The 26,210-nt window shown below is 44.1% G+C and overlaps 1 protein-coding gene across 2 annotated transcripts in view; it reads left to right on the top strand.

The window, feature by feature from the left end:
- Nucleotides 1-26,210, top strand: part of khdrbs2 (KH domain containing, RNA binding, signal transduction associated 2) — a 400,663-nt gene that overhangs the window by 349,500 nt on the left and 24,953 nt on the right. For both annotated transcript variants that reach the window (XM_052024890.1, XM_052024889.1), the window contains exon 7: nucleotides 6,576-6,658. In XM_052024890.1, coding sequence (XP_051880850.1) covers nucleotides 6,576-6,658 — 83 coding nt within the window. The remainder of the gene's footprint in view (nucleotides 1-6,575; nucleotides 6,659-26,210) is intronic.

Genomic DNA, 26,210 nt, shown 5'->3' with positions numbered 1-26,210 from the left:
TTTGTTCTGAGAACTTTGTGTTCTCTGGGCTCTGTTGCCACAGTGTTTCATTGGAAATGAATTATTTTGGTAATGGAGTCAAACACGATAGATCTTAAAGAACAAAAAGTGTCATAAAAGCCACATTCAGCAAGTACTTTTAAAAGAATGAAACATTTGGTCAATTTCTATTTTTTATATTTCGACAAAAACTGCTGTGTCAGTTAAAACTTCCTGAAATGAATACAATAAATACTTTCGTAGAGAGGCAAACTTTTGACATTTTTACTGTGTTATTATTTATTGCTCTGGTGCTGTGTTCTATTCAGTATAGAATACTAAGCTCATTTGAAAAGTTTTATCAATTCATTGAAATTTGAAAATAACCAGTAGCCCCTTTAGTTATATGTGCCATGTGAAAGCATGTATATTAGCATTTAATGTTGCAACACTCTTTAAATGAGGTCATTCTTTATACATGCAGTACATTTTTTCCACTGTCTGAGGGGTGGAGGTGAAAGTCAAAGTAATCAACTGAGTCAACTTATCATGAAGAAACAACAGCATGGAATCCAAGAAATGAAGGGTTTGTAGTTACACCAAACCCATCAGATCATCCCAGATTGATTTACAATCCAAGAACCTTGGATGTGTAGTTTCTGTTGTGGAGTAGAAGGTGTGGCAGTTGACCGCTGATTCACACACTAGCGTCAGCCAAACAGCCACAACAAGTTAATGATCGGAGGTATTCTACAGGAATCTGAGAGAAAAGGGAATGGCGCTGAGCCAGATGAGCAAATGATAGACCAGCACATGTTTGGCCAACGAGTTAAGTTTTAAGGAAGTCAGAAAGGGGAGGGGTGGGGAGGTCCGTAGAGGGAATTCCAGACCAGAGGGCTTTGGGAGCTGACTGGCTCCTGGCAGGGGTGGAAGGAATAAATTCTGAGACGATCAGGATGTCGTAATTGGAGGAGTGCAAAGATTTTGGAGGATTTTAGAGCTGGAAGAGATTAAACTCATCAGGACAGGCAGCATCTGCAGAGGGAGCAACCGAGTTAATGCTTCAGGTCGAAGACACTTCATCAAGAAAAGATGAGAGAGTGGATAGACAAAAAAAAGGAAGGGAATTTTAAAATGGAAGTGTCACTTAATTGGGGCCCAGGGTAGGTTAGCAAGAACAGGGGGGATAGGTGAACGGGATTTGGTATGAGCTAGGGCAAGGATAACCTCAGGTTGACACAGACAGAGATGAAGAGAGTCCAACCAGGATTACATTGAAATAGTCAGGCCTGGAGATAACCATGGCATGGATGAGAGTCTCAGCAGCAAGCCTACTGAGCCACGGGCAGAATCTGACAAAGTTACCAAGCTGAATAAAGGTGATTGTAGTGAAACCATGGATTGCAGTGAAATATGAGAACAACACAGACTGCTTGTTTGGCATCCCATTTACCAACCGAGACATCCCTTCCTCCCAGCACCTCTGCTGCTGCAGTAATCTGGACAAGTAACTGCAGTGTGCACCATTTACAAAACACGTTCCTCTTTACATTCTCATTCCTGATGCAGGGTCTCGGCCTGAAACATCGACTATCCCATTACCTCCACAGATGCTGCCCGACCTGCTGGATTCCTCCAGCAGTCGGCATTTTGCACTGTAGTTACTTGCGCAGGCTACACCAACAGCACCTCCCAAACCAGCAGCCTCCACCACCAGGAAGGAGAGGGGCGGCAGGTGCGTGGGGACCACACCACTGTCAGATTCCCTCCAAGTCGCACACCATCCTGACTTCAACATATAAGACTTCATCATATAACATTGAACTGGTCCTTCAACATCACTGGGTCTAAACCCTGAAACTCCATTCCCAATACCATTGGTATTGGTATTGGTTTATTATTGTCACTTGTACCAAGGTACAGTGAAAAACTTGTCTTGCATACCGATCGTACAGGTCAATTCGTTACACAGTGCAGTTAAGTTGAGTTAGTACAGAGTGCATTGAAGTAGTACAGATAAAAACAATAACAGTACAGAGTAAAATGTCACAGCTACGGAGAAAGTGCAGTGCAATAAGGTGCAAGGTCACAACAAGGTAGATTGTGAGGACAGACTTCATCTCATCATATAAGGGAACTGTTCAATAGTCTTATCACAGTGGGGTAGAAGCTGTCCTTAAGTCTGGTGGTACGTGCCCTCAGGCTCCTGTATCTTCTACCTGATGGAAGAGGAGAGAAGAGAGAATGACCCGGGTGGGTGGGGTCTTTGATTATGCTGGCTGCTACACCAAGACAGAGAGAGGTATAGACAGAGTCCAAGGAGGGGAGGCTGGTTTCTGTGATGCACTGGGCTGTTTCCACAACTCTCAGCAGTTTCTTGCAGTCCTGGGCAGAGCAGTTGCCATACCTAGCCATGATTGTGGGAGCACCTTCATCAGAAAGGCTACAAGGGTCCAAGAAGGCAGCTCACCACCATTGTCTCAGGGCAGTTATGGATGGGCAGTAGTGGCTGGCCTTGCCAGCAATACCCAGATCCTGAAAATGAATTTTAAAAAACACACTATCAGGGATCAGAATGACACCAAGTTTGCATGCAGTCTGGTATACTTCCCCAAGGAAAGAGAGCCAGGTTTGTGACAGAGACCCAAGGCAATGGCTCAGGGTGCCCCATTACTAAGCAGGATGAGCTTCCTGCCCATCTAGTTGTACATAGAACATTACAGCACAGTGCAGGCCCTTCGGCCCACAATGTTGTGCTGACATTTTATCCTGCTCTAAGATCTATGTAACCCTTCCCTACCACATAGCCCCCCCGTGTCTATCTAAGAGTCTCTTAAATGTCCCTAATGTATCTGCCCCCACAACCTCTGCAGTCAGTGCATTCCATGCACCCACCACTTGCTATGTAAAAAGCCTACCCCTGACATCCACCTTATATCTTCCTCCAATCACCTTAAAATTATGTCCCCTCGTGTTAGCCATTGTCACCCTGGGAAAAGGTCTCTGACTGTCCACTCAATCTATGCCTCTTATCATCTTGTACACCTCTATCAAGTCCCCTCTCATCCTCCTCCTCTCCAAAGAGAAAAGCCCTAGCTCACTCAACCTATCGTCATAAGACATGCTCTCCAATCCAGGCAGCATCCTGGTAAATCTCCTCTGCACCCTCTCTAAAGCTTCCACATCCTTCCTATAATGAGTCGATCAGAACTGAACACAATACTCCAAGTGTGGTCTGACCAGTATTCTATGGAACATGTAGGGTGTGTAGTTGGACAGCTTAGAGCCAGTGGGGTTGGGGGGGGGGGGGGGGGGGTATGAGCAAGTGGTGGTTAAGTGGAACAGGGTGTTACCAGCATACCATGGAATGACCATTTGTTCATCAAGAACCATTGCAGAAACCAAACGTTTCAGGAAGTCTCTTGAATTGGTGTAGTGACCTTACTCCAAAGTCAGCTTGTTGAAACTCAAAAGACAATTTAAGGGGCAGCTGGATAAAAATAGTGCAGGAAAAATGGATGTAAAATTTTTGCTGATTGGATAAAGGAACTCTTGTGGAGCATTAATACCAGCATGCAAAAGATTGTCCTTATTGCATTTCTGTAGTGTAGATGCTATCCTGCAATTTTATTACTAAAACATAGTCTTTGTAGGTTTGAGAACAAGGTCTGAAATTGCAGGAGGTACTGTACACCCAATTATCTAGCAGTTATTGAAGGTTCAAGTCTCCTAAGGTCTCGTCCCCACTTACAAAGTAGTCCCAGTGACAATATTCAGTGACATCGATTGGATCATAATATTTGACCATCCTCTGTTCCACCAGAACAGAACAACATTCACTCTGCAATGCTTTGGAACTTGGAGCAAAAATTAAAGTATAAAATTGAAAATGTTCAGTTCCAAAATGTGCACACATCAGCATAATGTAGTTTGATGGAATTTCTGCTAATGGAAAATGAATCATAAATCTATATCCTTTCACATTTAATTCAATACTACCCACCAAATATGATTAACCTTAAAAAAATAGAAGGAACATCAATTTTGATTTAAGATCATGCGAGTTTAATAAGTATTGGAAGGTGAGCTCTTCTGTTTTGATTTAGACTTGTCAGTTGGTCTGAATTGCTGCAGTCAATTCAGAGTTTACCGTTCTGATAATCAATGTTACACAAGTCTCACTTGTTGTCACAAGAGTAGTCTTGTTATATTTCAGCCTTTTGTCCAGGGGTTTTAAAATACTGGTTTATTTACCTATGTTGTGTGTGTGACTGTATCATTGAACGTAACATGGGTGTGATCACTCCATGGATGGGGCAGGAGATGGATGTTGGGACAGGTTGGTGAGGGTGCACTCCTTCCACCACCGTGCTCCTGATGCATGACCTTGATGTTCTCAATACAATCCCAAAAGCTTCTTCTTCACATGGGCAGACATTCCCAGGAGTAAGTGGGGATGTTGAATTTCTTCAGGAATCCTTGTGTACCTTTACCCCTCTCTCCATCCAGTAGCCTCTTCTCGCGAGTGGACAGAGACTTTTTCCCAGAGCGACAATGACTAACATGAGGGGACATAATTTTAAGGTGATTGGAGGAAGGTATAAGGGGGATGTCAGAGGTACGTTTATTACACAGAGTGTGGTGGATGCGTGGAACGCACTGCCAGCAGAGGTTGTGGGGGCAGATACATCAGGGACATTTAAGAGACTCTTAGATAGACACAAGAATGATAGAAAAATAGGCGAGCTATGTGGGAGAGAAGGGTTAGATAGATATTAGAGCAGGATAAATGTCGGCACAACATAGTGGGCTGAAGGGCCTGTACTGTGCTGTAGTGTTCTATGTTCTATGACAGAGCTCGGAATAGAGCACTTATTTCAGCAGCTTGGTGAAGTGAATATCTTGTTCCATGTAATCAAAAGGGGTTCATAAGAAAGGCACTGGGAAATGCATCAGACAGCTTCTGTGGAGACAGAAACAGAGTTAATATTTTAGGTCAGAAATGATGAAAAGTCATTGACCTGTAACATTAATTCTGTTTCTTTCTCCACAGATGCTACCTGACCTGGTGAGTATCTGCAGCATCTTATGTTTTTATTACGCTATATAGAAGTGCCGACATAGCCTGTTTAGCTACGTTAATTATTGAGTACCATCGACAAAAATGAAATGAATTTTGGAGGAAGAGTTTAATCAGCTCAAGCTACTATGTAACATGTTTAGAGATCTGGACTAGAGACGATTTTCTCACCAAAAATGTTATCCACAATCTGAAGCGTAATGGGTGGTTGGGGGGTGGGGGGGAGGTGGTGAGTGCAGAGGGAGGGGGAGAAGAAGAAAGAAGATTTCCTGAAGAGTGAATGCGAATCACTTTTTTCTGTTTCTTGTGGAGGTTCAGTCTCACTCTGCAGCCAGAAGTTCCAAGATCGAGCTGAGGGAGTGTCGGAGCTGCCACTTCTCAGATGAGATGTTAAATCCAGTTCTGGTTTGCACTCTCAGAGGCTGTAGGTGACTTCAGAGCACTGTCCTGAAGAAGATCAAGGAAACCTCTAATGTCTTGACCAATATTTAGTTCTTGGCCAACACAAAGTAACCAGATTATTGAATGAACATCACACTGCTGTTTGTGGGATCACTCAGGGTACCAATCACTACACCTCCTACATCACAACAGTATCTAGTCTTCAAAGATACTTCACTGTTGATGAAGTAGTGTATGACATCCTGAGTTCATGAAAGGCAGTGTGTAAATTCTTTTTTGTCTGGGTGTTTCTTCCTTGCATTTAAAATTACGAAGTACATGCAGTGATTGCTCAATTTACGGAAGAGATCATGTTCCTGGAAAATGCTTCATTCATAAATGGAGAAGGCTGGGAAAAAAACGCCTTATGGTATTTTTTTGACACGGCATTTTCCAGCGGGTGGAGAATTGTGTGCTATTTGCTATGGCAAAAAATAGATTTGTAAGTCAAAGACATCTACCCCAAAGAATCAGTGTCATTATAATGAAAATTCATAAATTGACCATGCATAAATTGGTAAGATATATTTGTTAGTCACATGTACATCAAAACACACAGTGAAATGCATCTTTTGTGTGGCGTGTTCTGGGGGCAGCCCGCAAGTGTTGCCACGCTTCTGGCACCAACATAGCATGCCCACAACTTCCTAACCCGTACGTCTTTGGAATGTGGGAGGGAACCGGAGCACCCGGAGGAAACCCACGCAGACACACAGGGAGAACGTACAAACTCCTTACAGCGGCTGGAATTGAACCCGAGTCGCTGGCGCTGTAATAACGTTATGCTAACCGCTACACTGCTGTGCCTGCCCTCATAATCGCAAATTGAATATTGTTGTGGCAGCAACACACCAGGGCAGCAACACCCTCACCAAAGCATACACCACAGCCAGTGTTCTGCCACCATATCATCACCCTGTTCATTGTTAATGCTTATAAAGGACTGGTGTTAATTCCTGCTGTGTTTAGAATTCAGCCAATGATCTTTCTGTACACAAAGGGAGAATCAAACAAGCATCTATCTACCGTATTGATGACAATAGTTGGATGAGTTTGTGTATTGTTATCTCTCCAGGGATACGATGATGGCTATGGAGGCGACTATGATGACCAAAGCTACGATACCTATGACAATAGTTATGCAAGTCAAGTGGAGAGGTGAGTAAAAAAAAAGTTATTCTGCTCCATCTGAGTTCTGATTGCACTAGATATTTTGTCTCAGAGTTAAGAAGCTTAGAAATAAATTGAACAAATCACAACTCAAGTTGTCCAAAATCACATCCTGTCCCCATTAACTACGCAGAAGGCCACGTTGGGACAACGACGTAGGAACAGCTGAAGATCGTTCAGCCCCTCTGTCCTGCTTTGCCATTGAATAGATCATTGCTGACCTACACCACAGGTCCATGTACCCTGTGTCATGCACCGTGCACCACAAGTCTGTTTCCTGTGGCTTTCCCTGCAGTAGACGTCCATCAATGAGATGAAAGAAGGAATGCAAGTACAAAAGGAACATGTACAGTAACTGGCACAGTCATAGAACGAGGGGGAAAGGTCAGGACCCCCTGCTAAGAGCTTTAACCTGCATAAAAAGCAATAAGACTGCAGATGCTCAAAATCTAAAACAAAAACAGAAAGTGCTGAAAAACCTCAGCAGGTCAGACAGCATCTGCGGAGAGAGAGAGAGAGAGAGAGATTAACATTTCAGGTCAAAGTCCCTTCGTCAGAATTGTGAAAGAGAGAAAAAGAAGTTTGCTTTGTTTTTTAACTCTGGTTAAGAGTCTGGTTAACTCCGGTTTGCTAACTCTGCAGAGAATGCAGGTACTTTATGGCCATTAGCAATGTTATGACCTGGATGTTTTCTACCAGATGGCTCAGCACGGTGTAGGTGGACGATCAGGAACTCAGTTCCGTGGTATCCTTTGAGTTGCAGGTGATATGTGACTTGTACCAAAGGTGTCCAATTCAGAGCGCTATCATGGGAGGAGATTACCAGGTGGACAGATGTGCTCAAAGCCTCCTTGAGGAAATTTAATATCCATAGAGTCATACATACAGGCCCTTTGGCCCAACTGGTCCATGCCAACCAAGATGTCCCATCCAAGCTAGTCTCATTTGCCTGCATTTGGCCCATAACCTTCTAAACCTTTTCTATCCATGTACCTGTCCAAGTGTCTTTTAAAAATAGCTATTGTACCTGCCTCTGGCAGCTGACTCCACATACCACCCTTTGTGTAAAAAAGTTGCCCCACAAGGTCCTATTAAATCTTTTCCCTCTCACCTTAAACCTATGCCCTGCAGTTCTTGATTCGCCAACCCTGGGAAAAAGACTTGAGTGCATTCACCCCTTCTGTGCCCCTCACGACACCTCATCCAGACTGACTCCTGGAAATCTCCGGCCCATGACTGTTCAAGGCAGAGATAGAGCCTTCAGGATGGTACTGAGAACCTCAAGTCCATGCATCAGGAGCACACAGGGGCCCCATGTAAGTGGCAAAGGAGCGGACCACCTCACAAACTATCTGCCCACCTCCTGCCCCATCAGTGGTAGAGTCTGTAGTTCCCACATTGGGCCTCATCAACTACCTCAGAACTAGAGTGAAAGCAAGTCATCCTCAATCCTGAGGGACTACTGAAGAAGAAGGACACAGAAGTTGTGGTAAAAAGTGTACTAAAATTTAGACTGTACATAAAGCTGACAAGTGGAGGTCATGGACTGACACCACTATGTTAGTAGTGAGTTGGAGATTAAGGGAACTAGCTTCAGGGCTCACAGCAGTCTAATTTACTGCAAATCAAGTGTGTTTACTCAGCAATCATGGTCTATTTAAAGAGTGTGCAACAACAAGCAATCTGCAAAATCTACTTATTGAGTCCATAGGTCCCTGAAAGTGGCAACACAAATAGATAAGGTGGTAAAGAAGGCATACGCCATAGTTACCTGCATCGGTCGGGGTGTTGAGAATAGAAGTCGGGAAGTCATGTTGCAGCTGTAGAAAGGCCACATTTGGAGTGTTGCATGCAGTTCCGGTCGCCGCATTACAGGAAAGGTGTGGAGGCTTTGGATCGGGTGCAGAAGAGGTTCACCAGGATGTTGCCTGGATTAGAGAGTATTAGCTGTAAAGAGAGGTTGGACAAACTCGGATTGTTTTCTCCGGAGTGTCAGAGGCTGAGGGGCGACCCAATAGAAGTATATACAATTATTGAAGGCACAGATAGGGTAGAGAGAGTCTTTTCCCCCGGATGGAAATGGAGGGTATTTCTAGGAGAATAGTAGGGGGGCATCGCTTTAAGGTGAGAGGGGGAAAGTTTAAAGGAGATTTACATGGCAAGTTTTTTTTACACAGAGAGTGGTAGGTGCCTGGAACATGCTGCAAGTGGAGGTGGCAGAAGCCGATACAATAGCAACGTTTAAGAGGCATTTAGACATAGACTTGAACAGGCAAGGAAATGAGGGATGTAGACCATGTGCAGACAGATGTGCATTTTAAGCTGGCATCATAGTCAGCACAGACATAATGGGAGGAAGGGCCTATTTCTGTGCTGTACTGTTTTATGTTTTATGTTTTATGTTCTAAGTAGAATCACTTAATCTACTGCAAACAAAACTTGTAGCTGAAACTGCAAGACTCTGAATTAAAGCGGAATAATTTCTCCAGCAAGTGGGTTGTGGATGGTTACATAACACACGTTCTGTACATAAAATCCTGGCTTCTTATTTCAGTACCGCCTCCAAGTGTGATTGATGGGAGAATTGCCCAATCTCCTCCATCTATGGAGGAAATTATAATGTCACTCAATGCAAACAACCAATATAGACAAGGTGAAACCAGTTGCATCCACCTGGACAAAAAAGAGGGGGAAAACGTTATTAATTAAAAAGATAAGTTAAAATGGAGGTTGTAAAACAAATAAAAGTGAATGAAAATTGAAGAATGTGGAAAAAAAAGCAAAACAGACATTGAGCCAATTTAACAGCATTATTAGAAAGGGATCAATGTGTTTGGAACAAAACGTCATGGAGCAGAGAGCCAGGAGGTATTTTAGGCAAAGCAAGGTGAAAACAAGTAAAAGGAAGTGGAAGCCTAAAACCAGATGGCTAACTGTTAGCACGTGCTCTCTTTAAATGATTGCATTTTCACAGGAAGTGCAAGTTAGTGTTCAAATAGTGTTTAAATTGTAATTTAAGCATTATCCGTACAACATAAACGGACAGGGAACAGAAGGATACAGATCACATACAAGTAGATGGGATTAGTTTAGATTGGCATCATGATCAATGCAGACATGGTGGGCCAAAGGGCCTGTTTCTGTGCTCTGCTGTTCTCTATTCTATATTGAGTAGATTGAAGATTATTGATTTGCTAGATAGGTGGGTGTGAAGGATGGTAGAGCTTAGTTCAGCAGTCCCTGCTGTAACTATATTGGAGGCTTGGAGTAATAGGTCTCATCTTCTTCATGGGTTTGGATGCTTGAACATTGAAGTCAGTTTCTTTCACATCAAACTCTTGATGACTTTATACATTTTCAACATCTTGTTAATTTATTTTTGCGGGGAAATATATATTTAATATTACTCTTTTTGAGTAGCTGACCTTTTCATGAAATAGTTTAAGAATAGTTAAGAGTTGGCTTGACTGAGTTCTGTCTGTCAGTTGACTGCCAGTTCCAAAACAGGAGGTTGGTACATCTGAAGGCCCCCTCTGTGGCCAGACTCACCACTGTACACCCTGGTAGAGCAGTGACTCACTGGAGAGAGAGTCTGGGCGATTTTGCAAGAGGTATTCGTCTTCACACCAGGGAGGACTGACACAGGAATGGCTCCCCTATTCGTTTGGGACCACTGACCCTGTAGAGTAAAGGAGGTAAATGCTTAAGGTAATTTAATGCTTTTATTGTCTCTCTTTTATTGACGTGTTTTCATTGTTTTTTATAATCTTTAAATAGTTTTTTTTAGACTGAATTGAATAGTTTTGAAGTTCAATTGACTGATGGTCATATCTTTGACTGATGAGTTGTATGGGAAGGTGGATTAGTCAAAAAAGAATACTGGAGACATTAGTGAGCTTGAAAGATGATAAGTCCCAAAGACTCAATGATCTGTGTCCTGGAGGTTTGAAAGAGGTGGATCGAGATCATCTCACAAAATTCTACAGAGTCTGGATTTGTTCCTTCGGATTGGAAGGTAGCAAATGTGACCCCAGTAATTGAGAAAAGGACAGAGAAGGCAGGCACCTACCGACCTGTCAGCCTAATTGCAATTGTAGGGAAAATGCTGGAATCTATAATGAAGGGTGTAATAATGAACAGTCAGCAGGGAAAATCACGTTTGACTGATCTGCTGCAGTTCTTTGAAGATGTGACAAGTAGAATAAATGAGGGGTAACCTGTGGATGTGCTGGATTTGGATTTTTGGAAGGCTTTCCATAAGGTCCTGCACATGAAATTGGTCAGCATGGTTACAGCACATGGAACTGAAGCCAATACGCTGGCATGGATTGAGAATCGCTTATCGGACAGAAAGCAGAGTGGGAGTAAATGGATCTTTCTCAGGTTGTCAGGCTATGACCGGTAGGGTACCGCAGGGATCAGTGTAGGGCCCCTGTTGTTCACCATCTATGTCAACGACTTGCCTGAAGGGCCCCAAAATATTTCCAGGTTTGTGGACGAAATGAAACTTGGTGGAATTGTGCGCAGGGAGGAAGATGTGGAGAGGCTTCAAGGGTATATGGGAAAAGCTGAGAGAGTGCAGATGGAATATAACATGGAAAACTGTGATGTCTTTCATTTCAGTGCTCAAAGCAGGAAACCAGAGCATTTTTTAAATGGTGAAAGATTGGATAGTGTTGATGTTCAAATGCACCACTAAAAGCCAATAGGCAGACGTAGCAAATGATTGAGACAGCAAATGGTATGTTGGCCTTTATTACAAGAGTGTTTGAGTACAGGAGCAGGGAAGTTATGACAAACGGCCTTCAAGCTAAAACTTTGGTCCTGGTTCTTTTGTCTAACCTGTTGAGTATTTCCAGCATTTTCTAGTTTTATTTCAAATTTCCAACAGATGCAGTTTTTTGGTTTTCACTAACAATGTCTTACTGCAATTATATAGCTCCTCGGTGAGAGGGAAAAACAGAATATTATGTACAGTTTTGGACTTCTTGCCTAAGAAAGAATATCCTTGCCAAAGAGGGCGCACAGCAAAGATTCACTGGTCCAGTTCCACATTTGGCAAGTTCACCATATCAGAAGAGAATGAGTAGACTAGGCCGAGAAGAATGAAAGGAGATCTCATTGAAACTCACGGGGCTCAACAGGCTGGATACAGGGAGGACTGAGGAGTCTAGACTCAGGAGCACAGTTTGAGAATAAGAGATTGGCCATTTAGGATTAAAATGAGAAGAGATTTCTTCATTCAATGGGTGTTGAATTCTGGCACTTCTCTACCCCAGAGGTCTGTGGAGACTCAAGGGTTTAGTTCATTCAAAAAAAGAGATTGATAGATTTCTGGATTTTAAGAGAAAAGTTATGGGGTTCTTGCAGGAAAATGGCACTGCAAGGTCAGCCATGCAAAGCAGAGCAGGCTTGAAGAACCAAATGGCCTACTCCTGCTCCTTATTTTCATGTTCAAATAAGAGAGGTGGTTTTTAACTCCACCAGTCTTGACGTTCCATCATCAAGTGAATGAAAGCAAATTAAAAGGAGAGGTGGGGGTCAAAGTGGAGGAATGTTGCCTAATGACTGTTCAGAACTCACCCTGAAAATCTTGTGGAGATTAACACAGGAGATGTCACTGAAACAAGCCTGGTGTTAGTTATGCAGAGGATCCCAGGGTATTGCAAAGATTCAGCTCAGTCCCCTTATTTCAAAGCCACCACTTAAATCATGTCCTTACGTTCAATTTTCCTTTAAAACTAAACTCCCATTAACCTTGCCATCCTTTTTACATCACAGTTCAAATCACTGGATAAATCATAAACGTTAGCACTAGAATGAGCTTGAATTTACCAGCATGATACTGTATTAGTACAAGTCAGTTCTCAAAAATAACCTTTAGCATTGACCTTAATGCAATATTACAGAAAATTTGGATGTGTTTAGGCTAAAATACTATTATGTAACCAAAACAATTTGCTGGCAGCATTTTATGAAGGAAAGAATGCAATTTTTATGTTCCTGATATATTTAATTATAGTTTGATGGAAATGTATAAATGAATGTGTCTGATTTAATGGTAAAACAGAGTGACATGATTAAGCTTGATTGCACCAAATTTGATAACATTTTCTAAACATTTCAAGACCATTAATTCTTATTCAAAATGAAGGCAGCCACAATAACAGGAAGCGATCTGAAGTGGCAAAGAGAGATCTATTTTAAGGCCTAGCAAAGGAAATGCAAATTCAAAATAACTACTAGACAATTGTTATGAAGAAGCATTTCCATGTCTGGGCTTTTTGTAAGATTGGCTGTGCTGTGAATGACATAATGGTCAGAATGAGGAACTGTAATGTATTGGTTCAGAGCAAGGGAACAAATGACTTTAAGGGAAGGCAGATGGGGGTGGGGGCGCGGTGGGGAAGCAATAAAGGACAGCTGATGGGACAAGATGAAGACATAAACAGCCTGAGTGGCCTGTAGATTCAATGGACTGTTGTAGCTGGACTACAGATGGGTGGAATCTTGCTTTGAGGAAAGATGATCAGATTCTTGCTGGGTGATGACAGACTTTAATCCTTCTGTTAGTGCTGGAATGAAATGTTCATCTTTGTTTACAAAACCTTTCCCCAGATAACTAGCTGTCAGAAAGACTTGTTTTTTCAGTATTCCAATTTGACATATCTTACCACAGCAAGTGTATAGGATGATGGAACATAAAGGAAACCATTCAGCCTTATCACTGAAGAGCTAGCCAGTTAGTCCCACTTTCCTGGCTTCTCCCCTCTTACTCCTGACAGTCTCTGCTTTTCAGGTATATATCCCAATTCCCTTGTGAGAAATTGTGGGAATCTGGTTCCTCCCACCTTGCAAGCATTGCATTCCAGGTCAGAACAACTCACTGCATGGAAAAAAAATTCTGCATCTCCCCTGAATTTTCAGCGTTAAGACTGTCTACCGGTCACTAAACCTCCTGACAGTGGAAACCATACTTCCACAAAACAAGTTACCTCATCACTTCAATTACATTTATGTCAGGATACAGTAGATGCCAATTCTGACTTATGAACTCCATGACAACTGTATTGTTTATAAAAATGAACTATTGTTTACTTATATGGTCTGCACTGTGGAGACCTATGAATAATCTTTCAGTGTAACGTGTACAGATCAACAAAATTCACTTTAATTTTCACACGCTACCCATGTGGTGGTCAAGGGTCCCAGACAAAAGTCATTCTTCACACATTAACAGCACTTGTGGATTTCACAAAAAGAAATTTGAAAGGGAATGTGGAGGCTGATACATGCCAGTTTGTCAGGATGAATATATGGAACCTTGGGAGAGAGGAGGGACTATTGAACGCCTGTTACCCTGCTGTATAAGTAAACTTTATAAACTGAACTTTAAAGGTTCCAACACTCCAGAGAAAACAACCCATTTTTGTCCAACCTCTCCTTATAGCTAATACTCTAATCCAGGCAACATCCTTGTGGATCTCTTCTGCACCCTCTCCAAAGCCTCCACATCCTTCCCACCATGCAGCAACCAGAACTGCACACAGTGATGGTGAGAGTTGCCCCAAGTCAGCAGTGTCAGTTTTACCAATGGACAGCAACTTAGAAATCTCTACCCCCCCCCCCCCCCAGTAATTCCCAACTATCACACCCCACCTCAGCTTGCTTGGAGCCTTTCCAAGGCATTGTCATTTCCAGATCAACCCACTCCACACTAACCTAAACTTCACTTCTCTAATCCCAACTCAGACTCCAGAAAACTTAACTCCTTGAACACTGGCTGTCTGTTTCAGTGTAGAGTCCTACAGCACAGGAACAGGCCCTTCAGCCCACCAGTTCACACTGACCATCAGGTACCTATAGCTCCTTCTTGTCACAATGTCACACAAAGAGCAAGATCACAGAGAACCCAAATGCAGAACACCAGAACAAGACTGGAGTCAGGATGCTTCCTCAGTACCAAACAGAAGGAATCTTGCCTCGGGACTCTGAGACAGAGTCCCAACACAGAAACAGGGTTTTCTACAAGAAACCACAAAACCAGGACTGCTCTAGAGTTACCAGCTCTAAGCAGCCAGGAGACAAAGTATACCCAGAGATAGACCAATAATCTGGCAACCAGTGTTTGTGAAACCAGGGTTCTTATACTAGTCTCCTGATGGAACTCAGGTGTGTGTCATTAGGCAAATAGTAGTGCATGGAAACCGTGTGCTGCACAACAATGCACCATCAATGGCGATAAGGGGCAGAATCGAGAACCAGCACTCGGAACCATGACACTTCTTTGTATCACGGGGTCCTGTGAATCCCAGTATCTCTTTCCATGAATCACTAGCCAGGGAAGCACCTTGAGTTTTTTCCCATGTTGACGATACATGTTGTTTTGGTGTCAACCCATAATCTGTGAATTCTTTCTTTTGCTATTTTCTAGCACTCTTTTTCAGTGTGAGTGCGCTCTCCTGAGACATTACCTGTAAGTGAGAACAGAAAATGCAAGAAGTACTCAGAAAGTCAGGATTCCTTCTCTTAGTGTTTGAGATTCCTGATCACTTTGACACCGGCCAGGAACGTTGACTTGGAGATGATGGGTGCTTGCATTGTCCAGTTTGACAGTCCTTTCATTTTCTAATAAAAAGGCAGCTTTTCTTTTGGTCAGTAGAGGAGTCAGTGCTCACGGAGGGAGCGTCTTATCTGGTGGTGTCATCTCCCAGGGGATAGCGACGTAGAGGTTCTGGCTGCCCTGTCAGGTAGAAGCAAAAGTTCCCCCTGGTACTAGTTCAAAGATCTGGGAGTCATCCCCAGTCTTAATGCTGATATCGATCCCTCCTCCAGCATCACCAAAGGCAGCAGACTATCTGCTCACTGCAGGAACTCGTGTACATTTGTAGGTTGGCTAGGGTGGTTTGCTCGTGTAGGTTTGCTAGGCTGGTTCAGGAGGGTTTAAAACTAGATTGCGAGGGGGAAGGGAACCGGAGGAGTAGGTCAGAGGAAGAAGGGGATGGGGAAAAGTCAGATCTGACAAGTAGAGAGGCTTTGAGGAAGAAGAAGCAGAGTACAGGCTACAAAAGTAGTAAGGTGGATGGGCTAAAGTGCATTTACTTAAATGCGAAAAGCATCCGGAATAAGAGAGATGAACTGAGAGCTTGGATAAGTGCATGGGGCTATGATACTGTGGCTATTACAGAGACATGGCTGACATCAGGGCAGGAATGGATATTGAATATTCCTGGTTTTCAGTGTTTTAAAAGGGGTAGGGACAGGGGGAGAAGAGGAGGAGGGGCGGCGATACTGGTCAGGGACACGGTTACAGCTGCAGAAAGGGTAGATAATGTAGAAGGATCCTCTCTAGAGTCAATATGGGTGGAAGTTAGGAATAAAAAAGGGGCAGTTACCCTCCTGGGAGTATTCTATAGGCTCCCCGGTAGCAGTAGGGATACTGAGGAGCAGATTGGGAGGCAGTTTTTGGAAAGATGCGAAAATAACAGGGTTATTATAATGGGAGACTTCAACTATCCAAGTATTGATTGGCACCTACTTAGTGCCAAAGGTTTAGATAGGGCGCAGTTTGTTAAGTGTGTCCAGGACGGATTCCTGACGCAGTATGTTGATAGGCTGACTAGAGGGAATGCCATATTAGATCTAGTTTTAGGTAATGAACCGGGTCAATTGACAGATCTATCGGTGGGTGAGCATTTGGGGGACAGTGACCATTGCTCCATAACCTTTAGAATTGTCATGGACAGGGATAGGAGCAAAGAGGATGGGAAGATATTTAATTGGGGAAAGGCGAATTATGAGGCTATAAGGCGAGAACTTGGGAGTGTAAATTGGGGTGACATTTTTGAAGGGAAATGTACTATGGAGATGTGGTCGATATTCAGGGATCTTTTGCAGGATGTTAAGGATAAATTTGTCCCGGTGAGGCAGAGAAGGAATGGTAGAGTGAAGGAACCTTGGGTGACGAGAGAGGTGGAACTAGTTAAGAAGAAGAGGGCAGCATACATAAGGTGTAGGCAGCAAGGATCAGACAGGGCTCGTGAGGAATATAGAGTAACAAGGAAGGAACTTAAGAAGGGGCTGAGGAGAGCGAGAAGGGGACATGAAAAGGCTTTGGCGAGTAGGGTTAAGGAGAATCCCAAGGCTTTTTTCTCGTACGTAAAGAGCAGAAGAATGGCTAGGGTGAAGGTAGGTCCGATTAAGGACATAGGTGGGAGGATGTACCTGGAAGCTATGGAAGTGGGTGAGGTTCTCAATGAATACTTCTCTTCAGTATTCACCAAGGAGAGGGGTCTTGATGATGCTGAGGACAGTGTTGGTAAGGGTAATGTTCTAGAGTATGTAGATATCGAGAGAGAGGATGTGTTGGAGTTGTTAGAAAATATTAGGACAGATAAGTCCCCGGGGCCTGACGGAATATTCCCCAGGCTGCTTCGTGAGGCAAGGGAGGAGATTGCTGAACCGTTGGTTAGGATCTTTGAGTCCTCGTTGTCCACGGGGATGATACCGGAGGATTGGAGGGTGGCGAATGTTGTCCCCTTATTCAAAAAAGGTATTAGGGATAGTCCAGGGAATTACAGACCAGTGAGCCTTACGTCTGTGGTGGGTAAGCTGTTAGAAAGGATTCTAAGAGATAGGATCTATGAGCATTTAGAGAAACATGGACTGATTAGGGACAGCCAGCATGGCTTTGTGAAGGGAAGATCTTGCCTCACAAGCCTGATAGGGTTCTTTGAGGAGGTGACCAGGAATATTGATGAGGGTAGTGCAGTAGATGTGGTCTACATGGATTTTAGTAAGGCATTTGATAAGGTTCCACATGGTAGGCTTCTTCAGAAGGTCAGAGGCCAAGGGATCCAGGGAGGCTTGGCTGTGTAGATTCAGAATTGGCTTGCTTGTAGAAAGCAGAGGGTTGTGGTGGAGGGAGTGCATTCAGATTGGAGGGCTGTGACTAGTGGTGTCCCGCAGGGATCGGTTCTGGGACCTCTACTTTTTGTGATATTTATTAACGACTTAGATGAGGGGGTGGAAGGGTGGGTTAGCAAGTTTGCAGATGCCACAAAGATTGGTGGTGTTGTGGATAGTGTGGAGGGCTATGGAAGCTTGCAGAGGGTTATTGATAGGATGCAGAGCTGGGCTGACAAGTGGCAGATGGAGTTCAATCCAGAGAAGTGTGAGGTCATACACTTTGGAAGGACAAACTCCAAGGCAGAGTACAAGGTAAATGGCAGGATTCTGGACGGTGTAGAGGAGCAGATGGATCTGGGGGTTCATATCCACAGATCACTGAAAGTTGCCTCACAGGTGGATAGGGTAGTTAAAGCTTATGGGATGTTAGCTCTCAGAAGTCAGGGGATCAAGTTTAAGAGCCGCAAAGTGATGATGCAGCTTTACAAAACTCTGGTTAGGCCACACTTAGAGTACTGTGTCCAGTTCTGGTCGCCTCATTATAGGAAGGATATGGAGGTGTTGGAAAGGGTGCAGAGGAGATTTACCAGGATGCTGCCTGGATTAGAGAGTATGGATTATGGGGAGAGACTAAAGGAGCTAGGGCTGTTCTCATTGGAGAGAAGGAGGATGAGGGGAGACATGATAGAGGTATACAAGATATTGAGAGGAATAGATAGAGTGGACAGCCAGCGCCTCTTTCCCAGGGCACCAATGCTCAACACAAGGGGACATGGCTTTAAGGTAATGGGTGGGAAGTTCAAGGGTGATGTCAGAGGGAGGTTTTTCACCCAGAGAGTGGTTGGTGCATGGAATGTGCTGCCTGGGGTGGTGGTGGAGGCTGATACATTGGACAAGTTCAAGAGATTGTTAGATAAGTATATGGAGGAATTCAAGTTCGAGGGATATGTGGGAGGAAGGGGTTAGATAGTCTTAGGTGTGGTTTGAAGGGCGGCACAACATGGTGGGCTGAAGGGCCTGTATTGTGCCGTATTGTTCTATGGTTCTGTGGTACAAATTGGCTCCCCACATCACAACCATGACTGCATTTCAAAGGTACCACATTTCTGTAAGGCACCCTGAGATTGTGAAAGGTGCAAACTAAAAGGATTTTATTTGTTATTAAACATAGTTAAAATTTGCCAAAAGAGTTCCTTCTGCCTACAGAACTGGAAAAACTGCCCCTAGTACATTTTTTGATGTATTGCTGGCTTTTTATTAGCTGAGGTAAAGGTATCAGAGTACAAGAGGGAGCACGAATGTACTAACGTCATTGAACGGTGTTGTAGACGGTTACCACTTGGCCTATTATGCCTTTGCCAGCTCGTAAAAAGAGCTTTCCAATTGATTTTCCTCTCCTCACTCTTTCCTTATAATCCTGCAAATATTTTCCTTTCATTTATCCCATTATCTTTTCTGTTATTCTTGAATCTCATTGCCCTGGCTTTCATCTGCTTTCTCAAGTAGAGGAAAATATTTGCATTGCTTCACAGAAAATATTTCTGCAGGAAAATCTTTTCCTGCACAGTTCACACAAGCACAGGCAGCTTTTTACATATTCAGATACAACAGTCATGCATTGAGCAGACTCGTTTGAGAACACCTCAAAAGCTCTCGCCTCTTCCACATTGTACAGGTCTGCCCCTGGGTAACAAATGGGTTTCATTTTTACAGATGTCCATGGGTCAATTTTGTCCATAAGTCGGCAGATACACAAAAATCCCTGGATGTGGTAACCATACCTCCAATAGTATTGTAATGAAAGGCATCAAAAGCACATGAGACTGATTTGAAAGAACAATTACTCAAAGTGAAGAGAGAGAGGAAACTAGTCTGCTTTTCATAGGAACGAATGTATGTACGTACGTCGGACTTTTAAATCTAATAATACTATGGGAGTTTGTTCACATGTAGTGGGTGTCCATAAGTCAGGCATTCATAACCTGGGGATGGCCTGTAGGCAGATGATGTTAGGTGATGGGGAAAGGGACGGGACGAGGGTGTATAACTCCATTGCCCCTTTTCGCAGGTTGCACCTTGCTTGACTGTGTCTCGTAGCATATACTCCTGAGTCTTGGAATGGGCTGGTTGGCAAGGAGAATGGATAATCAGGGAATTTTACAGCACAGGAGGAAACTATTTCTCCTATCACGCAGCACCAGATCTTTTTGGAGCTCGAACACATCCTGTTCACACCCAGGCACTTTTTCCAGAGTTGTTAAGAAATTTATTTCTTTATTGTCGGCCACAGTGCACACAGGGTTAACAGCAGTCTGCCTTTGGATAGAGCTGCATTCCACATATTTTGCATATACATATTTTGCTTGAGAGGGCCTAAATTAATTGATATGCGTCAGAGTTCTGATACTTGTCAAACAGATGGAAGATTAATATGCCAGTCTCAATTGAAAGTAGACTCATCAGTCATAATCTGCTGACAATTGGATTATGACAGCAGCAATTTAGCCAAAGTCTACTCTTCCCACATCTCTTTTTAAAGCAGTATTTGAGTGGTTATGGTTGCAGGTATGTCTTTAATAGATCTTGCAGCACAATTTATCAGGGGCAGATCAAAGAACACAGTCAGTCCAGGATGCTGCTTGAGGTTGGCAGTTTGTATAATCCATGTGAGAAGTGCCCAGCTAAATACCAGCTTGTGATGGACCCTCTGTGATCCATAGTTTCAGCCTGGATTCTGTGGAGCCCATGATTATGAGTCAGTAGTTCGAGTCAGTGGTTCAGAGGCATCTTCACTTCAGTATTGTTAATAGCCTGGAGGGAGAGGGACAACCTCCAAAAGACAGGTGTGGAGATTGGATTTGGTTTATTATTGTCGCATGTACCGAGGTACAGTGAAAAACTTGCATACCGTTCACACAGATCAATTCATTACACAGTGCATTGAGGTAGTACAGGGTAAAACAATACAGAATGCACAATTAAGTGCTACAGTTACAGAGAAAGTGCAGTGCAGGTAGGCAATAAGGTGCAAGGTCATGATGAGGTAGATTGTGAGGTCAAGAGTCCATCTTCTCATCCTAGGGAACCGTTCAATAGTCTTATAACAGCAGGATAGAAGCTGTCCTTGAGCCTGGTGGCACGTGCTTTCAAGCTTTTGTATCTTCTGCCTGATGGGAGAGGGGAGAAGAGAGAATGTCCGAGGTGGGTGGGGTCTTTGATTATGTTGGCTACTTTACTGAGGCAGTGAGAAGTGTAGACAGTGTATGGAGGGGAGGCTGGTTTCTGTGATGTGCTGAGCTGTGTCCTCAGCTCTCTGTATTTGCTGTTAATCTCCTGAGGACTGCAGTGTAAGCCATTGTTCTTCTGCCTAATTAATAGTGTGATTGCTCCATGCAGCTATTCCTAACCCCATTATTCATTTAAGATAAAATATCTTTATTAGTCACATGTACATCGAAACACACAGCGAATTGCATCTTTTGCGTAGGGTATTCTGGGGACAGCCTGCAAGTGTCGCCATGCTTCCGGTGCCAACATAGCACGCCCACAACTCCTAACTCGTTCGTCTTTGGAATGTGGGAGGAAACCGGAGCACCCAGAGGAAACCCACGCAGACACGGGGAGAACGTGCAAACTCCGTACAGGCAGCAGCGGGAATTGAACCCGGATCGTTGGTGCTGTAATAGCGTTACGCTAACCGCTACACCACCGCACCTGCCCTTCTTTTCCCCTCCTTCTCCCTATTCTCATAACTTATCCTGCTTCCATGCTCATTTTCCCAGTCAAACAGAACGCCGAGTAATGCATCCAAGTTCAGAAGTCGCTGGTTCGTGCAAACACCATGAAATGTTACAGAGCATCACATACCTGCAGGATCACAACAACCAATGGAAGTCAGTCAATGACTGGCATGCAAGTAGTTGATAATTAGTTTAAGCATCAGTGGTTTGGTTCCTTCCCACTGCTAAGTGTGCCAGTTTACTTGCAGCTGTTACCTGGACCAGTTATCTCCAGTGTGGCAGGGCTGTGACAAATCAGAACTGCACACTGACTAAAATCCTGACCTGACTGGTCAGTGTATCAGTGGACTTTGGGAGCTGGAACATCCACCAGCCAGTCACCAGGTTAGACCTCGGCCACAAGTGTGCAAGCGTGCATCGGAAGACTGACAAGGGCTGATTCAGCACCTGTAGCAGGCACGTTCGGGCACTACAAAGCCTAATTGTGCAGCCCTAGTTTGTAGCTGTATATTCCAAGCAGCCTGAACTCTACCTCTTCCATGGTCTTGCCTCTCCCTGTTTCTGTCCTCCTCTGTGCCTGCAAATTCCTTTGCACACTTCCTGGGCTCCACTCTAGTGCTTAGATCGCCAACAAAGCAGGTCACTTCTGAGGAACACTTTGTAACAAAAGAGAAGCAAATCAGGAAACCAAATTAGGAGACCAAGTGCAGACTAGGTGACTGATTCACAGAACACCTGCGCTCCGTCCGTAACCGCAATCTGTATCTCCCCGTTGCCAGTCACTTCAACTCCCCCTCCCACTCCATCACTGATATGTCAGTCCTCAGCCTCCTCTACTGCCAGGAGAAGTCTAAATGCAAACTGGAGGAACAGTACCTCATTTTCCGTCTTGGGACCTTACAGCCTAACGGCATGAACATCAAATTCTCCATCTTTATGTAAACCAAAACCCCCCCACCATGCCTTTTCTTCCCTTTCCTAGCCTCTCTCTTCTTTCTCCACACCTGTATTTCTTTCCTCTCCTCCCCTCTCCCCATGAGCCGCCTGCCTCCGTACCTTTGACCCATCCCCCAGTGGATCTGCTCTTCCCTCCTCCCCTGCACCTGCCCATCACTATCTCTTACCTGCATCTACCTATCACCACCTTGTGCCCACTCCGCCTCCCCTCTTCTGTCCACCTATCACTGCTCTGCTTTTCCCTCCTATATATTGGGCTTCCCCTTTCCCTATCTTCAGTCCTGAAGAAGGGTCCTGACCTGAAATGTTGACCGCCTGCTTTTCTCCACGGATGCTGCCTGGCCTGCTGAGTTCCTCCAGCATTTTTTTCAGCAAATTAGGAAACTTAGGTTCTCTGTAAATCCACACATTTCCATATTATCTTATGACATAGGAGACCATTCTACCCATCAAGTCCACAATGTCTCAGAGCAATCCCATTCCTCATGGATTTCCTCTGTAATCTATTCTCCCCACAAACTCCCCCAGATTCTACCACTCATCTACTGACTGGGGACAACTTACGGGAAACAATTAACCTACCATCCCGCACGTCATTGGAACGTGGGACGAAATCACAGCGCCCAGGGGATATCCCCGCAGTCACAGGGAGAAGGTGCATACTCCACACAGACAGCACCAGAGGTCAAGATTGAACCGGGGTCGTTGGAGCTGTGAGGCAGCAGCTCTACCAGCTGTGCCACCCGCACCGACATTCCAACTTCAGAATCTTGGGGGGTCAGCTTTGCAGGAGTTCGTGTAATGCTATTCCAGCGCCAGCAACCCGGGTTCAATTCCAGCCACTATCTGTAAGGAGTTTGTACGTTCTCCCCATGACTGTGTGAGTTTCCTCCGGGTGCTCCAGCTTCCTCCCACATTCCAAAGACGTATGGGTTAGGAAATTGTGGGCATGCTGTGTTGGCACCAGAAGTGTGGCGACACGTGGGCTGCCCCCAGAACACTCTATGCAAAAGATGCATTTCACTTTGTGTTTCGATGTAAATGTGACGAATAAAGAAATCTATAAAGAAAACTGCACATTTAAAAGATAAAGGACATTCTGCAACTGCTGTAAGAAAATATCTTTGGAGCACTATGCAGAGAAACACCCACATCAAGGACTCACCTTGACTGCAAGACCTTCAAGAATGTACCACTCTCAGTGGCACAAGACCAACCGACCCTCACCCTCAGTATCCACAGTTTCAAGGCTGCGCTGCCCTATATCTGGAAGAGTAGCGACGTGACTTCCCTTCTGATATGGTTGAGCTTTCATTTTCAGATTATGTCCTTGATTCTCTCATCAGAAGAAATGACTTCTCGGTACCTACTTTCTGGAACACTTTAACATTTACTGACGTGCTCTAGGGTTCAGTTATGTGGTGCTCTTGATTTAGGTACTGCTTTATGTTCCTGCTTTGCGAAATGCTTGGAACTGTGAGCAAATAATTTGAGTGCTGGCAATTAATGTAGACACATTACTTGAAGCTTTAGTGCTACTTTGAATTACATTTGACATGTTGGAACATCGTTGGTACATTAAAAAAAAGTTAGAAAGTCTGTCATTATTCAAATTCTGAGGCATTTGGTTCCCTCTGGGTAAACATTAGGAATCCTGACATGAATTTCCAAGCAAAGATATTTATGACATTGTTGCAGCAATGAGCATTCTTCAATCATACTGCACTCTCATTATATTGCGACTCTAAAAACTGATCTGTATCAATCGAATCTTCTATTCATGTGCGAATATTACCCATCCACTAAATTATTCATGGATTCTTTCTGAGAGCACATCTAACATGTAAACACAACTGTTTTGTATTTTTGCGAGAACCACTTTGCAAACTTAAGTGTAAACTAGTGAATGAGGCTTTGGAGAGGGTGCAGAAGAGGTTTACCAGGACGCTGCCTGGATTAGAGAGCAGGTGCTATAAAGAGAGGTTGGACAAACTAGGGTCATTGTCTCTGGAGCGGCAGAGGCTGAGGGGAGACCTGATAGGAGTTTATAAAATTATGAGAGACATAGATAGGGAAGACAGTCTATGTCTTTTCCCCAGGGTCGACATGTGTAATACTAGAGGGCATGCATTTAAGGTGAGAGGGGAAAAGTTCTGAGGAGATATGTGAGGCAAGTTTTTTTTTACACAGAGAGTGGGTGGGTGCCTGGAAAGCGCTGCTAGGGGTGGTGGTGGAGGCAGATACGATAGAGGCGTTTAAGAGGCTCTTGGATAGGCACATGGATATGCAGAGAATGGAGGGATATGGACCATATGCAGGGAGAAGGGATTAGTGTAATTAGGCATCATTAGCTTAATTAGTTCAATGCAACATTGTGGACCGAAGGGCCTGTTCCTGTGCTGTACTGTTTTATGTTCTATGAGTAAAGGAGGCCATTCAGCCCCTCACTTCACAACCGTACTGCTGCTTTGATCGATCTCGGCTAATTATTACCTCATCTCCATCTTCATGCCTCTGTTCCTTGATATCCTTGCCTGACAAAACTCTCAAGTCTTGAACATTTAAATTGATTTAACATCCGCCACCTTTGTGCAAAGTGTTCGATGCTGATCTTCAGTCATTCCACATTCCACCCCCCCCCACCCCCTCCTCCCCATTGGAAAAACTTACTCACTGGAGGCCCTGTGACTCCCCATTTGTGCTTTGAAATTTTACAAAGTGCCCTGGGTCTCCATTGACGTGGAGACTGGTATTCAAGGAGGTAAAACTTACTCAGTCTGTTGAAAGCTTCATTTCCTATTGCTGCATTCATTCAATAAGAGTTAACAATCCAGTTCAGTGAAACTCTGAATTCTTCTTTACACTCACAATATCTCCAATCCTAAAAATACATTTTCAACACCGCGCTACATTTTATAACATATAAGCTTGTATGGAACACCCAGAAAAAACAATGGGTATAAAATACAGGCAGCACAGTGGCACAGCTGGTAGAGCCGCTGCCTCACAGTGTCAGAGAGCCGGGTTCGATCCTGACCTCCGGTGCTGTCTGTGTGAAGTTTTTACGTTCCCCCTGTGACCATGTGGGTTTCCTCCAGGTGCTCTGGTTTCCTCCCACATCCCAAATACACGGTCGTTGAAGAGTTGACTGGCCACTGTAAAAGGCCCTTAGTGTGTAGGTGAGTGGTAAAATCTGGGGGGAGATGATGAGAATGTGGAGAAAATTTTAAAAAATGGAATTAATGTAGGATTAATCCAAACGGGTGTTTGACAACCAGGGGGTGTTTCCCTGCTGAATCTCTCTGTGATTCTATTATGACAAAGAGATTCCCAAACTGCCAAGTAGAAGGCATGCAAAGTTTTCTCAGCTGCTGAGTTTTGTGTCAGCATATCTCACCACTCCCCCCCCTCCCCCCCCTCCAATCGGATGGTCATGGGTTCAAATCCCACTCCGGACGCTTGAACACATAACCCAGTGCAGTGCTGCCAGAAGTGCCTTCTCTTGGACAAGACATTGGACCATCTTTCATGGACCAGGCCATCTCTCTGGACCCCCCCACCCAGAATTAGTTTGTCCGGGCACAGAGGGGGAGTTGTCCTCCACTCCCAACAGACAGTCTACAAGGTGTGAGTAGACCTCAGGCCTACCCGAGACCCTGCCTACAGAACACCCTGGAAACAGATCTAAACAATTTCAAAAGAAAAAAAAGTAATTAATTAAAAGCATCTAAAAAGTTTGAAATACTGATATCAAGTAAAATAAGTGAAGTACTTGCCCTTTCCCACTGGTTGCCAATCCCAGTTGAATGAAGGTTGTTAGGCCTGTAGTCCACTCTCACTGACATGAAGTGCAGGGCCAGGAGCAGTGAGTGCTAGCGCCTTATCTTCGGCAAGTCACTGCTGTGCCAATGGACTCTATGGTGAGTCCAGCAGCA

This window comes from Pristis pectinata, chromosome 10 (genome assembly GCF_009764475.1).
Source record: "Pristis pectinata isolate sPriPec2 chromosome 10, sPriPec2.1.pri, whole genome shotgun sequence".
In the NCBI taxonomy this organism is placed as follows: Eukaryota; Metazoa; Chordata; class Chondrichthyes; order Rhinopristiformes; family Pristidae; genus Pristis; species Pristis pectinata.
This window is presented reverse-complemented; position numbering and strand designations above follow the sequence as displayed.